General features: G+C 50.5%; 2 protein-coding genes across 2 annotated transcripts in view; one reads left to right on the top strand and one right to left on the bottom strand.

The window, feature by feature from the left end:
- Positions 1 to 15,961, top strand: part of LOC126548494 (cytochrome P450 4V2-like) — a 365,265-nt gene that overhangs the window by 61,128 nt on the left and 288,176 nt on the right. The gene's annotated exons all lie outside the window — the stretch shown is intronic.
- Positions 1 to 15,961, bottom strand: part of LOC126547626 (high-affinity choline transporter 1-like) — an 80,177-nt gene that overhangs the window by 52,507 nt on the left and 11,709 nt on the right. Inside the window, exons 4-5 of the mRNA XM_050195527.3 lie at positions 12,833 to 12,896; positions 5,478 to 5,585 (exon numbers count right to left, since the gene is read on the bottom strand). Coding sequence (XP_050051484.3) covers positions 5,478 to 5,585; positions 12,833 to 12,896 — 172 coding nt within the window. The remainder of the gene's footprint in view (positions 1 to 5,477; positions 5,586 to 12,832; positions 12,897 to 15,961) is intronic.

Genomic DNA, 15,961 nt, shown 5'->3' with positions numbered 1-15,961 from the left:
CGTTATCAGTCCAACTGCCTGACGTAGCAACTTCTATGCTATGCTTATGGGGGTGTTTTTCTAACCTTCCGCGGTGGGCGCAGTACATCAAGAACCGCAGCGTCCTGCGCTCTACGCAGTTGTACGGGACTTGCAGCCACGCATCATTACGCAACTTCCCAAATAACAATACGAGTTGGTTTTGGCACTTAACTCGGTAGAGCAGCAAATGAGTGATCCAAAAGAACTGGGATTGTTCCGCAAATATATATTTCTAAGTATTTCTTCCAGAGATAATTAAAAACAACGCTACTAGAAATCTTTAGTTTACACTTTGGCTTGTTTACTTGTTCTTGACAGTGTTCTTCCTGCGCATCTTTCCTGCGAGAGTCTATCTGATGTGGTTCCTTGTTTGTCAAGTAAAGGAGAGGTCTATCTCACAGGCGTATACCTGTGAGATGCATACCTATACCGATGGATCGACTACGTCATCCAGTTCTGGTGGTGCGGTGGTTATACCAACGCGAGGAATAACACTGCGGTTCAAGACATCGCATGTCACGGCCTCAACGGCGGCAGAACTAACGGCTCTGCTTCGTGCACTGGAATTCATTGATTCTGAAAGACCTAGAACCTAGAAAGACCTAGAAAATGGGCTGTGTTCTCTGACTCAAAACCGCCATTACAGTGCACGCAGTCAGTTCTCCGACGTGGATGTCATGAACAGCTGACATACGAAATCGTGAAACTTCACCATCACGTACAAGAAAAAGGTCACGAGGTTGTCTTTCAATGGGTGCCTGGCCATTGTTGAATCAGTGGCAATGATTCCGCCGATAGGGCTGCTCGCACAGCACATCAAGAAGAGCACAGCGTTCCAATTGCGCTTTCGAGGACAGACGCAGCAAGGCAGCTTCGACACCTGGCACGCAGCCTCTCACTGGGCGAGTGGAACTAGCCAAACTTAAGACTTACACGACTGCATCGATTAAACCCCTAACTGAAACTCTGATCTCTATTCGGACTTCCTCGACGTGAAGCTACGCTTCTCTGTCGCCTTTGGTTAGGAGTTGCCTTCACAAAGGCATACTCTACATTAATTGGAGTGACAGACAGTGCAGCGTGCGAGGTCTGCGGCACCGAAGAAAATATCCACCACCTGTTGTGCCACTGTCCACGATATGCCCCAGAAAGACAACAACTTGCTAACGCTCTCCAAAAACTGGACAATCGGTCGCTTTCCCTGCAGGTGCTGCTGGACTACGGCCCCCATCGCTCGTCGGCCTATAAAGCGGTGAAGGCACTTTTGTCCTTCTTGAGGACGACGGGCTTGTGTGAACATCTGTGACTATTAGTTTAATTACTATTAGACCACACGCGTCATTGAACTCACGGCTAATTTTCTTCTTTCCTTCCCTCCTCTCTCTCCCTGGCATCACTGTTTGCCACTTTCCCATCCTCTCGGTGTAGGGTAGCCAACCGGACGTTATTCTGGTTAACCTCCCTGCCTTCTGCTTTTCTCTTTCCTTCTTTCCTCTGAAATACACCTTATTTCATTTCTCTTTTGCGGGTTTACGCATTTTTATGGCGAACGGTTGGCATTATTCACATTTACACTAGTAAAGGTACCCCCCCTCATTTGCACAGAAAAGTTAGCTTGGGTTGCCCCCCCACCCCTCCGAAATAAAGATCCTGGGTACGTGCCTGGGCTGCACCATAATAACTCTGCAGGATAGGTAAGTTTGTTGTTGCTGAAATATACAAAATGTTGCCACCTACGGCGTCAAATGCACTAAATATTTTTCATGAACATTTACAATGGCTTTACAAGACAGTAAAGCATAGCACACTAGAGAAAGTCACTGGAGATTAGTTCAGGCTTTACCAGCGAAGAACGAGCGCACTGGCATTTCATCGCGATTGTCTCACGCTTGGATCTCGGGTGATTATACCAAGCTCAACAGTCTCACATGCTGACACTGCTACGTGCTAGTCACCAAGGCATGGCACGTATGAAGAAGTGCGCAAAAAGCTACGTATGGTGGCCCGGAATTCACAAGGTAATCGAAGAAACTGTGCCACCAGTCAACGCAGAAGAGTCCATCGAAAGTTTCTGTTCCCAACTGGGAACGTCCATAGACACCGTGGTACACAGTGCATGCTGACTTCGCGAGGCCGCTATACGGAGGCACCTACCTAATCGTCATTGACGAGTACACAAAGTGGGTGGAAGTCTGTCATGTGACACTAGCGCAACAAGCGCAGCTGACATCGATGTACTCCGAAGCTTCTTCGTTACGTTTGGCATACCCCGAGAAGTCGTCTCCGACAACGGAAAAGCCTTTATTTCTGACTATATAAATAAGTTCTTTGCGTCAAATGGCATACAGGCTCTAATGTCACCAGCGTACCATCCTGTAACAAACGGCCAGGCAGAATGCTATGTGGCACAACTTAAGAGATCATTCCTAACGGATACCACTTGAACCAAACAGTGCGGACTTGCGAAATTTCTTTATCGGCAACACACCACGGTTTACTCAGCTACAGGAATGGCACGTACCTGCGAGGGTGATTTTTGGACGAGAACTTTTGTTCTCAAGCCAGAGATGGAAACACAAGTCAAGGAATGCCATGAGACACTACTGCCATCATGCCGCTTCTCAGTAGAGGAGCGAGCGATTATCCTGCAGTTTTTGACAAAGATTGAATTGAAGAAGAAATACTGCGCCACATCGGACCATGACCCTGGCGTGTCAAATATGCCCACGGAAATGTTCGGCGTCACCTGAGCCACAGTAAGAAAACAAGCCAGACCGCGCAAGCAGCACAACTGCCGACAAATTGGGGCACCAGCAGACGATTTCTCTGACACAACGTCACAAGACACATCGTGTTCTGCTGTACCTTTGGTTACCGACTCGGGCGATATGCAAAGCGCAAGCTTCTCTCAATCATCGACCTTGAGGTCACAAGCAGCAGCCACTCGGCAACTGCGACTGCCAGAGGCTAGGCGGTGGCCATACCGCTATGGAGACACATCGTCTAAACTTGGAAAAATTGGTGTGTCGTCTCAGAAGACGACAACGATGAAGCGCATAGGCTAGTTGCACATACTCTTGGGCACGAATGCGCCTCACGCGGCGAATGCTAGTCGCTAGCCAGTGTTTGTTCCAATGACTGAGCTACTGTCTGCTGATGTGTTTCGTATTTATTATGTTTAATAAATCGTTGGCAGCCACCAGCGGCTCTGCGACGCACCATAATGCAAGTGAAATTAGGAATGACGTTAAGTGACACAAGGGTAGTTTCACGGGGAGTGCTACAAGGAAGCGTCCTGTACCCCTTACTGTTCAATGATGCCGTGGCTGGCCTGCCTGAGGCGCTGAAGATAGCGTACAAATCTGTACGCGTGTCCCTATACGCCGATGAGATTTATATTTAGTTCAGTGGTTACCAGCACAATAGTCTGGCTATAATAGCCCAGAAGACAGTCCTGGCCACGCAGGTTTACCGCGACACAGCCTTATTGGAAATATCAATGGAAAAATCATGCTTTGTTTTCTTCCCTTGAATACGCAGAAGGGTAGCGACCTTGCGAATTAGCATCGGAAACTTACTAATAAAGCAGACAAGGCAAGTGCGTTTTCCAGGTGTAACACTTGACTACATGATGCAATAATATCGAGACGTGGATACACCGTTTCATCACTTGTTCCGCGTCTCAACTTGATTAGAAGAATTGCTGGTGCACATGGGGAAGCCATTAGACGTCAGTAATGGTGCACAGCACTGGTGGTCAACAGAGTGCTTTATCAGCTACATTTTACCTCGCCGTCAGAAGCGCAGTACATCTTGGAATCGCTACACAGAAAGGCAGGGTTGTGTGAACAGACCATGATTACAATAAAGGCGCCAAATAAAACAACGGACGAAGGAAGGCGACACGGGACAACCACGTAGGCGCACTAACAACTGAGCGTTTTATTTCTTGACAAAGGAATAAATAGCTGCTGCCAAGATGACAGCAGCTATTTATTCCTGTGTGAAGAAATAAAACGCTCAGTTGTTAGTGCGCCTACGTGGTTGTCCCGTGTCGCCTTCCTTCGTCCGTTGTTTTATTTGGCGCCTTCGTTGTAATCATGTATAACCAACTCGCCCACCAGCATGTGCTGAGTGAACAGACCAATCAAGTGCTTTCCCCGTTCATAGGAGGTCAGTTTTGTTTGCTTGAAAAACGAATAACATTGCCTATGCTGAGGGGCTTGTCTTATACAATTGGCTGACAGGAGGCGAGAAGCACGCTCAAGTGGAAAGGAATTCGACAGGGTCGAGCCGCTGCACTGAAAATCGATAACCGGATGAAGAGGGTGGTGCCGGCGTCTGCGATTGGTCCGCTTTCCCTTACTTAGCTTGCGGTGGTTGGTCGAAAATCGCGGCGACATGCAACGGACGCTTAAGAATGACGCTAAAACGGATCCTCAGCAAAGAAGAGTTGGCAGAACGAGGTCGTAAACGTGCCGAAAGTGCTTGAAAACGTTACACGGCCACGCAAGAAGCTTTATTATACGCAAATAAACCCATGCTCTCCGGCAGGTGCGAGTAGCCAGTGCCTGAGCGATCGGCGGCAGCCATCTTTTATTCCTTCCGAAACGGGGCAGCCTGCGGCTATTCAGAAGAAAATTCAGTTTTATTCGGTATATTAATTAATGCATCTTTAACGCGTACACGTCACTTTGACGATGTGAGTTTTTGCGGTTTTGTGACGTCGCGTGGCAGCAGGTGAAGTGTGTGCAGCCCGAATACTTTAGACCAATAGCCGAGGGCTAATGGCGAAAAGGCGTCGAATCAGAAATAACTATTTTTCTTTTGTTCAGTCAAATCATGCATAATATACACGTCATATAACATGGGGAGCTATCCCGGTTTTCGTGACGTCGCGTCACATACAGGTGAAGGGAGGGGGGGGGGGGGGGTCCAAAAAAGCTTTTGACCAATCGCGGAGGGCTGATTGCAGAATTGTAGTAGAAAAGTTTGGAATAGTTTCACGTTTTAGCGCCCGAGGACTCTATTTGACGGACTGAAACATAAAGTGCCTCCGTGCGCTACCATGGAGGAATTTATCTTCCCGCAAGGACACTGGATTTTAGGAAAGGGCTATTTTGCGTTCTCATGAAGTTTCTAAAAGAAACGTACCTATTCGACGAGTGGCGAGTTTTGCCAGGTAATGCTTAATTTTACCAATCGTATAATGTACTTGACAACTCCATTGGATACGGCGTGAACTGTATGCTGCGATGAACTGCTTATTCATACGCATGTTTTTCCCCCCACGGTAAAAAGAGACACTCGGGCGGAGAAATTTTCGGTATGCCTCTGCAAGGCTAGATCCGCTCGTAGCCTTGCATCCTCCTCCTTCAGTTCCTCCTCTTCCTGCATGGAAGCAATGACGACGCCGCTCTGCACGTGGAAAAACGAAGCAAATTCTTCCGACTGACCCGTGAGCAGACTGAGGGAGTAGCCGAAAACTGCCTGGCACCACACCAGGCCCCGCGTTGTTATCACCTCCACGGTGCCGTTCAAGAAGCCGCCGTCTACCCAGGTGGCTGCGAACAAGAAGCACAACCAAGTATTCAGGTACGCTCGGCGCAGTTTAAAAAAATTCGTGCAGAAAATCCTCTGGGAGTTGTCAACGCATGCGCATTGTGCCACTTGCTCACCTCCACGCAACTCGATTTTATTAGACAGTTTTAGTACTGCGCCATGACGATACGTACGCAGCACGCAAGCGCTTTGCGGAACGTAGCAGCGCGTTTCACGTCAGGGCTTTAAGTACTACGAAATGCCTACGTACATACGTAATCAGGCGAGTGTCGTTAGACGCCGGGCGCGTCGTAGCGCGTTGGCCGCGTCCGGCAGTGCGTCGAGCTATAGACGCTGTTGTTCTCGCCAAGGTGACGTAACGTGTGCACGCAAACAGGGTACACTGAACACTTTCTCAAAAACAAAGTTCATATTTTTTGCTATGCATTCCAACCGTGCAGGATCCTGGAATGGGTTCTGCGCGTTAACTTCATGCAGCAAAGCCAAATTGTAGGCTATGGAAAAGTACAGCCTTCCGCTGGTTACCTTTGACGCCGCCATTTTGCCAAGCTACTTTGTCTCGCGCTCTCCCGAACAAACGAGAACCACGAGAGCAGCATGCAAGGCTCCCCACGTACGCACGCAAGAATCGGATACGTGCCTATACGGCGGCTGCGCACGCATCACGTACGTTCGTGTACATGCGCACTTTGCAGAACGTAGCAATCTTACGTACGCAACGCCGTTGCGTGCGCAACGTACGCCGTACTAAATATGTTTATTATCAATGTTATGAAGCTTGATCCGACCAGTACAAACGACAGCGCTGCGGCGACACGAACTGCTGCGGACAGCGGCTCAAGGTGACTTGATGACGCAAGCAAACTACTGCAGGTGGCGGCGCCAGATGCGCTGATGACTTTCCGATCATTATAAGCCGTTATCGCTCTTTAGCGGCTTATACATCCGCGTCGAACCATTATACACCGTGATCAACCGTACCCCGGCGGTGGCTGCGTATGGCGCGGCCGCGCGGGTCCTGTCTTGAAAGCGATCTGCGATGGGGACAGTGAGCGCCGAGTGCTGATAGCTAGCGAGCGCTGTGCCATGGCTGTATTCTCGCTGCTTAGTTCGCGTTGAAGCGAGAGGCAGCACGAAAGGGAATGCGCTCGCTGCTGCGGGACCTATCTTGAAAGCGATCGTTTTACGTGACGGACCGACGGACGGGTTTTCTTGTTGGGTAAGCATAGAAATGCTTGTGTATTTAAATATCACTAATATTAAAAAAAAAATTAAATTATGGGGTTTTACGTGCCAAAACCACTTTCTGATTATGAGGCACGCCGTAGTGGAGGACTCCGGAAATTTCGACCACCTGGGGTTCTTTAACGTGCACCTAAATCTAAGAACACGGGTGTTTTCGCATTTCGCCCCCATCGAAATGCGGCCGCCGTGGCCGGGATTCGATCCCGCGACCTTGTGCTCAGCAGCCTAACACCATAGCCACTGAGCAACCACGGTGGGTGTATCACTAATATGAATCGAACTTATTACAAGTGATCAGTATATGCGCTCAGCTGCGGAAGATGCTTCAGTTAACAGTGGCAATAAACGCGTTCGCGAGGACGACGCGTCCCTGCGTTGGCAGCCATTACACTGAGCTCTGGCTGAAAAATTTCTCGTCGTTCCGCTCCGTGTGCGTCATTCGCGGCTGAACTATACAAAACGAGAAAGAAAACGAAAAAAAGAAGAGCGTATAGCAGACTTCTTCGTTGTTGCACCCAGCTAAGACGGAAGCGAAGACGCGCGCTGTATGCGGTGTTCAAACCCCACGGCGACACAAAACAAGGACCGGGAGCTTGCGAGCGCCCTTCTGCGCTACAGCATCGCTTAAGGGCTAAATATAGTCCGACGTACCGTGAGCGCGCGCACACGTTGCGTCGCGTTGGCGAGAAAAAGAGCGTCTTTAGTTCTACCGATTGTTGGACTCACTCGCGCAGCCAACGTAACCGGACGCGGCCAACGCGCTCCGACGCGCCCGACATCGAGTGACGCTCGCCCGCGCGTCAATTACGTCGGACTATAAACGTGCCTTACACCGTACACCGTTACGCCGTCACGCACTTACGCCATCACGCGTAAGCGCATATAGTACCTCGTTATTTCTGCTATATACAAAGGACGCAACCACAATTTGAACAGCGGAGCGTGGTCCTTCCGCAAATGGCTACTATATAGCAACTATATAGCAACGTGCGCCCTGTAAGACGATTAAAATATTATGTGGTGATTTAGCAGTAAATGCGAGAAAAATGCATGACACATTACGTCGTAGCTCTTTTAAACTTAGGATCCATGATCTAAACCGCGTTTATCACATTACAAAGTATTATGCAGGAGGTCACTCGACACACGTCCTGCCTCTTCGAGGAGCGAAGTGCAAGTGACGGTGGCCCGGGGCAGGCTTCCGTCAGTTGTACTATATACAAGGTGAAATCGAGGGTTCGACGGAAGCCCGTCTGGTCGGGATGAAGCATTGAAGAAATAAAACGAAGGACACCGACCAACATTGAAGTGCTAAAAAATGAATAAATCTAAAAGACGTTTCGGCTTCGCTACGGAAGCCTTGTTCACAATGGGCTGGTCAAGGTGTCCTGGGCTATATACAAGGTGTCCCAACTATCATGCACCAAGATTTAAAAATATGAAAATGCCATGTAGCTGAGCAGAACCAAGGTAATGTTGTTTGCCGTCACTTGGAGACACTCAGATAATTTTTTGCATTCAGCCTAATTGCCTAATTTTTCTTAATTAATGAACTTCTCAAATATTATAGTTAGATGAAAAGTGTCAATGGAAAAATTGTAGAGCAACATGAAAAACTCCCGATACAGCTTTTTGTTGCTCAATGCGGGCTACATAAAAGTGTTTTTCCGAGTGCGAAAGAAGCCTGCGAATACACGCAAGATTGCCGCGCGACTGCCCGCTCGAGGCACTTTGGGAAGTTGAGAAGTTTGGTATTTGAGAAGTTGATTAATAAATTAAGACTGATTATGTTATTAGACGGAATGCAAAAAAATTATCCGAGTTTCTCCAAGCGACGGCAAACGACATACCTTGCTTCTGCCCAGCTACGTAGCATTTGCATATCTTTAAATCTTGATATATATATATATATATATATATATATATATATATATATATATATATATATATATATATATTGTACTATAAAATAGGGAGCAGTGGGGCTGTGGCTAGGAGAGAGACAACGACGACGAAAAAGAACAACCTTGTTTCGGTGCTCGGTCGGCTACACTACCTCTCGCTGCTCCCACGTTCTAGTCGCGAACGGTTACTGCTCAAAGTGCTTCGCGACATTATCTATATATATCGGAAAGCCGTAGGCACAGTCACATCGGGTAGAGCGCAGAGGAACCGAGCTCGCCCAGGCAAACGCAAGTGCGAGCTGCAGCGCCGAGGCGTCCGTCGTCTTCAGCAGTGATTGGGCCAGAGCAATGCTCGAGTTCCTCTTCATTGCAATGGCTCCGGGAGAGAAAAGGAGCCATCCTGGCGATTTATGGCGAAGGTACGATAATGGGATCGTATAGTAGTGTTTGATACCGTTGTCGTGTACGGTGTTGCGACCGCGACGGCGGATGTTGTCAGACGGTGTGAGAGGCTCGATCACGTAGTTGACTGGCGACGTATGGTCGACGATTCAGTAGGGCCCACGATATTGAGCCAGCAGCTTGGACGAAAGGCCCGGAACGCGATGTGGAATCCACAGCCAAACAAGGGAGTCGGTACGCAAAGTTATAGTGGTTAAGCGATTGTCGTGTTTATTCTGTTGGTGTGCTTAATCTTCCGTTGTCAAAATGCTAACAAGTTGCCTGCACTCTTCTGCGTACTTTGCGAGTTCTGAAATGGGCCGGCATTCGGAGCCGTCGGGTTGGTACAGTAGTACAGTGTCCAACGTGCACGGTGGTTCTCGTCCATACAACAGAAAGAATAGCGAGGAGCCAGTGGTCGCTTGCCTTGCGGTACTATAAGCGTACGTCACAAATGGGAGAACCATGTCCCAGTTGTAATGGTCGCACGCGACGTACGTATGAACATTAGTTAACCCGTTAGTTTGTGGGTGGTATGTCGTCGACGTGCGATAAATTACCTGACACTCTCTAAGGAGTGCTTGGACTACTTCGAACAGAAACACACGCCTTCTGTCACTGAGAAATTCACGCGGCGCGCCGTGTGGAAGCACGAAATTGAGTAGAACGAAGAAAGCAACCTCACGTGCTGTAGCGGCACGACAGAAAGGGCTGCTGTCTCAGCACAGCGGGTGAGATGGTCGACACCAACCATTATACATATTTCATCAGAGGTGGTGGACGGGAGTGGGCCGTAAAGGTCGGTGTCGACGCGGTCGAAAGGACGCTCTGGGCAAGGTAGAGGTTGGAGTGCGCCGGTCAAACGCTGAGGAGGCGCCTTGCGTCGCTGGCAGGTGGTGCAATCACGAATGTACTTGCGCACAAAAGTGTACATTCTGTGCCAGTAAAAGCGATGGTGTAACCACGTATATGTCTTCAACGCGGCGGCATGACCACTCTGTGTCATGCATATAGTTTCAGTGGTAGAGCAGGTTTTCGTGCAGAGTAAGATAAGCGGCTTGACGGCGGAGCGCGCGGGAAGGCGAGGCGGCGATTGGGAGGACAGGATGTTAATGATGATAACAATCCATGAATCCTTGTGCTGCTCCGACGACGGCATAGAACCGAAGTTGAGTGCCGAGATTGAAGAAGTATCAAGTGGTAGCGGACGCCGAGAAAGGGCATCCACGTCAGTGTGCATCCGACCAGATCTGTATACACTTGTATGTCGTACTCTTGCAGCCGAAGTGCAAGCGGCCAAGGCGGCCGGAGGGATGCTTTAGGGACTTCAACCAGCACAGAGCGGGATGGTCCGTGAAGACGTAGAAAGAACGGCCATAAAGGTAAAGTCGGAACGTTGTGAGAGCCCACAAGATGGCCAGGCGCTCTTTTTCAGCTTCAGAATACTTCGTATCGGACTTTGTGAGTGTGCGACTCGCGTAGGCGACAACACCTTCCGCATAACCAGGTTTGCGTTGCGCAAGTACCGCACCAAGGCCGACAGCACTGGCATCTGTATATACTTCCGTAGGAGCTTGAAAATCGTAGTGACGGAGTATTGGAGGAGATGCTAACAGCTAGGTGGCGGAGAGTCTGGAAGGACACATCACATTCAGGGGATCAACTGCAGATGTCGGTGCCAGCGCTTAGAAACATCGTGAAAGGTACAATTATGGCGGCGAAGAGAGAGAGATAGCAAAGAGAGGAAAGGCCGGGAGGACAAGCAAACGAGCGTCCGGTTTTCTACCCTACACTGGGGGAAGGGAAAGGGGGAACAGAAAGAGGAAAGAGGGATAGAGGGACCACTGCGTGTGCACGTTGAAGTCACCAGTGAAGACCAAGGAGCCGGTGGGCGTCAGCAGTACGTTGCAGCGCGTGGCAGTATATCGTTATAAGCTAAACCCCAGCCTTTTTGACTTCAGTACGAATAAAATGATGCGGGTGAGCCATGATGCTTACTCAAGAGCTGCAAGTACTGAATCGAAAGCATCCAGCACATGGCATTGCACTTCGCGCTGACGGAGTGTGCAGGTTATTCAAAAGCATTCGAAAAGTATCAGGGACTGGAGCATCATAAACACTTGCCGATCTACTTCGGGCAATTTGTCAGGAACCCGCTCTGCGCACTCTACAGCTGTGCGCATCTGTATCACTTGACGTGGCTCCGGTTCCGGATGTGGCATCGGCTGCGGCTTCGGTTGTGACTTCCGCTGTTGTTCTGGCTTTGGCTGTTGCTTTAGTAGTGCGCACCAAGTTGAATTTTTCTCCGCTTTGACATTGCCAGATTTAGATTGAATTGCGCCAGGCCTAGTAGGCCGAGGAGGTGTTGTCAAATGGGTCGTGCTTTTCACAGAGGCATCAGCGTTCTTTGAAGTCCGACGGCGTCGGGAGCGTCGCTTTCTAACGGCCGCAACAGCTTCCAGACGAGACGAATGGTCTCTCGCCATCTGTTTCAAGATCACCTTTTCCTTCTTCATTTTGGGGCAGTCCTTCGAAGAAGCATCGTGGGACCAAAGTCAATTGGTGCACTTGAGAACCATGGATGCACAAGAGTCTGCAGCGTGGGGCTCGCTGCAGCGTGAGCAAACTCTCGTCTTCTCGCACACGGCGCTCACATGTCCCAGTCTCATACAATTGCGGCATTGCAGTGGCCTTGGGATGAATGGTCGCACAGGGTGTCTAAAGTGGCCCATCTTGACGTGCGAAGGGAGAGACTCGCTTTTGAAAATAAATTTCACACAGCGGTATGTGCCGAGGCAATACATATGTGTTATAGCAACGCCATCAACTGCAGGCTTCACTAGAATCGGCAAGTCAATGGAGACGTCCACGTCTCCATTGACACCATTAGTGAACATTAGATGACACCATTAGTGGAACCACTGTTCAGGGGGATGTACGAGTGGAGCTTAACGCCACCCAGTTCTGAACTTTAGTCAAATTTCTCAGCGCCGTCTCATGTGTGACGTCGATAGCCAACACATTTTTTCGTGTGGTAATTCTAGCGTCTGTTACCTGATTTGACGCCACCGCTTCAAGTTTCACCGATACAGGCTGTCTGTTGAGTCGCCTCAGGTTATCGGTAGCGAGTTCTGGCACAAATAGAATCGTACTGACTGCGGTATTCTGAGTTGGTCCTACCATTGGCGTGCTCGAAGACATGGATGCCCTGGTGGTGTGTCTTCGTTTCGCCTTGCGGCTCCACACAAGCTCGAAGGCGTCATCGGAGAAGTCATCACTGCTGAGCGAGTAGACGCTGGTGTCATCACCGTCGGTTTCGCTCTGGAGGCCGGTCCGCTTCCTAGACGCAGCCGCCGCTGAAGTCGCCATTCCCGGCAGAGGCACGGGGAGGTCAACTTGCACGAACCATGCCGGCTCTCCAAAGATGTACGCAGAAATAAGGAGAAAACAGGTGAGCAATAGCGTCCTGGCACGCAGACACTTGCAGGCACTTTCAGACACTCGCAGGCACAAAGCGACGCAGGTAGGAACAGAGCCCGAAAAGCTCCGAAGGATCTTCAGTGACGTCGATTTCTGGAAGTCGGCAACAGCACGGAATTTCGTGAGTTTGGGGAAGAAACCATATCCGGATACAGCCTGACCCAAGATAGTCAGTTTACGGGAGGCAAAGCGACGCTCTTGGATGTTCAGCTGGAGGCCAGCAGACTTGAGGCACGTCAGAACCTGGTGGAGATGGGTGAGATGAGTCGCAAGATTCCGAGAAAATACGATGATGTCATCCAGAGAGCACAGGCAGACGTTATACTTTATGCCACAAAGAATACTGTCCATAATGCTCCCAAAAGTTGCAGGCGCATCGCAGAGACCAAACGGCATGACGGTAAATTCATATAACCCGTCGGGCGTCACGAACGCAGTCTTATGGCGATCACATGCGACCACAGGAACCTGCCAGTAGCGAGAGCGCAAGTTTAACTACGAAAAGTATTCAGAACGTTGCAAGTAATCAAGGGCATAGTCAATATGTCGTAAGGGATAGATGTCATTCCGCGTAATTTTGTTGAGACGACGATAATCAACACAGAATCGAATAGAGCCGTCTTTCTTTCGCACAAGCACAACTGGGGACGACCACGGACCATGGGACTGCTGAATGACGCCACATTCAAACATGTTCTCCACCTGGCCGTTGATAATGCACCGCTCTTTCGCTGAAACACGATACGGGCGTCGAGAATAGAAATGGAATCGGCAGAAGTGTACGTTGAATAAAGAATGATGACAGCGTCAACAGGACAGGAGCTTCGGGCACAGGCGGACACGACAAAGTGACGAGGACCGCACTTTCTGTAGGTACGTCGGTATCAGCGGCGACAACAACCTTTTGTGGAGCGGCAACAGTATATGGTACAGTGTTGGAGAGGCCACGTAACGTGACTTCGACACGGGCGCAATCAATGACAGCACTATGACGCAACATTAAGTTCCACCATAGGATTACATCGTGAGAGCAGGAAGGCCGCACAACAAACTCGACGGTATAGAGAATGTTCTGAATAATAAGTCTGGCAGTGCACGGAGCCGACGGTTGGACGGGCTGAATGCTGCCGGCGCGAAGTATAATGCCAGTAAGAGCCGTGGTGACCTTCCCGAGTCGTCGGCAAAGCGTCTAAGGTATAACAGAAACTGCTGCGCTCGTATCAGCTAGCGCCAATGTAGCAACTCAGTCGACCTGTACTTCTTTAATGTTTTGCGGCGATAGCGGAGGATATTGAAATTCCGAAAAGCTTGCAGCTCTTGCCTCCGGAACTGTAGCACCATATTTCCCTCGTTTGAAGGAGGGCGACGACGCAACGGCGATATCGAGCGGCCACGCGGTAATGAAGTAAGACGGGTGCTGAAGTTTTGACGAGCGTTCCAAAAGTTCAGCGGTGGGTTGGGATAGGCATGGCGGTGGGTTGCAGTCACGTGACGTTTAAACGCGGCAGGTGGTGGCGACAAAAGCGTGCCGCATGTCCCGCGAGACCGCAGCCGAAGCATATCGGTCAGTTGCCCCGCGTGCGCCAGGAATTTTGCGGCTGGAAGTACTGAGTGGACATTTGAGGCGCAGTGAGTAGGGCCGGACGCGGTGGCGTCGAGTAGGGCAGCTGTGGCGTCGAATAGGGCAGCTGGGGAACCGAGTAGGGGAGTGTCGTCAGCCTAGGACGCTACGCGACTTCTGCGTGCGTCAGCGGTGCGGTAACCAGAGGTTGCTGGTGGACTGGCGGGAGAAGCTCCGCAACCTGCTTGTGGATGGTCTGCTGCTGGACCGAGTACAAAGGCTGACCAGGTTCCTGGATGAGAGGGAGCAGGGAGAGCTGGCGCGCCACTTCTTCACGAATGAAAGCTTTGATGTGGGGCAACAGAGATTCATCATCAGTGTGTCCAGGAGCATCCGCCAAGCTCGAAAGGGATGCCACTTGAGGAACAGCTTGGCGGGCGAGCGCTCGTCGCCTCCGTAATTCGTCAAAGCTATGGCAGTAGGTGACTGGAGCTGCGACGATGGTAGGATTCTTGGCCAGGAGCATCTGGAAAGCGTCATCTTCAATGCCCTTGATGATCTATTTAATCTTATATTCCTCAGTCATATACAGTTCGGCTTACACGGTTGCAGAGATCGACGACGTCCTCAATATAGCTTGTGAAATTCTCGCCTGACTGTTGCGCACGTTGGCGGAGGCGTTGTGCAGCGCGAAGCTTTTTCACGTAGGTCGGCCAAATACCTCTACAAAGGCAATAATAAATTTAGCCCATGTCACAAAGGTTGCCTCGTCGTTGCGGAACCACAAATTAGGCACATCTGCTAGGTAAAAAATAACATTGGTGAGTTTGGTCGAAACGTCCCCTTTGTTGTGGTTGCTCACCAGTTCATACGACGAAAGCCAGCCGTCGATGTCAGTGTCGGCAGTGCCACTGAGCACGACTGGGTGATGTTGACGAACGGCACCGCAGGTGACTGGACCAGTTGACATAGTGGGTCGTTCACTGGAGTGTCTGGCATGGCGGTGGCGGCCGCGGCAGGAATAGTGCGACTCCTGAGTTCTAGGCCGAGGCGGTAGGGAACTCAGGAACTCCACCAAATGCTACGTTCTTTATTGACGGTTACCGGGAAGCCGTAGGCACAGTCACGTTGGGTCGAGCGCAGACCCAACCAAACGCAAGCGCGAGCTGCAGCGCCGAGGCGTCCGTACTCTTCCTCTGGAGCGGCGATCGGCAGGAGCGAAGCTCGAGCTTTTCTTCCACACACACACACACACACACGCACACGCACACGCACACACACACACACACACACACACACACACACACACACACACACACACACACACACACACACACACACACACACACACACACACACACACACACACACACACACACACACACACACACACGCACGCACGCACGCACGCACGCACAAGACAACCTTAAGTTGTGTTGTCGCGCACCGAACTCCAAAGCCATGCACTCGAGTGCACTCCGGCGCGACGCCTTTGGAGCGTAGCTTAACAGTGATTTTAGGCTACTGCGCCCGGTGTTAAGAATGGCCGTGCGGGCCAGCTTTCAGCCCGCTGCACGTGTTCCAAGCCCACCAGACGGGGCGCCCTTCGGATAACTGCGAAGAGCCGGCAGCCACGTGGCGCGCGATCAACTCAGGAAATTGGTACTTGGCTGAGCCATCCGGTACGGAGCAGAGCTCCACGAAGCCCTCTGACGTCAACACCGAGAGCTGTGCGGCACTGAAACCT

The sequence above is a fragment of the Dermacentor andersoni genome, chromosome 1 (genome assembly GCF_023375885.2).
Source record: "Dermacentor andersoni chromosome 1, qqDerAnde1_hic_scaffold, whole genome shotgun sequence".
Taxonomy (NCBI): Eukaryota; Metazoa; Arthropoda; class Arachnida; order Ixodida; family Ixodidae; genus Dermacentor; species Dermacentor andersoni.
This window is presented reverse-complemented; position numbering and strand designations above follow the sequence as displayed.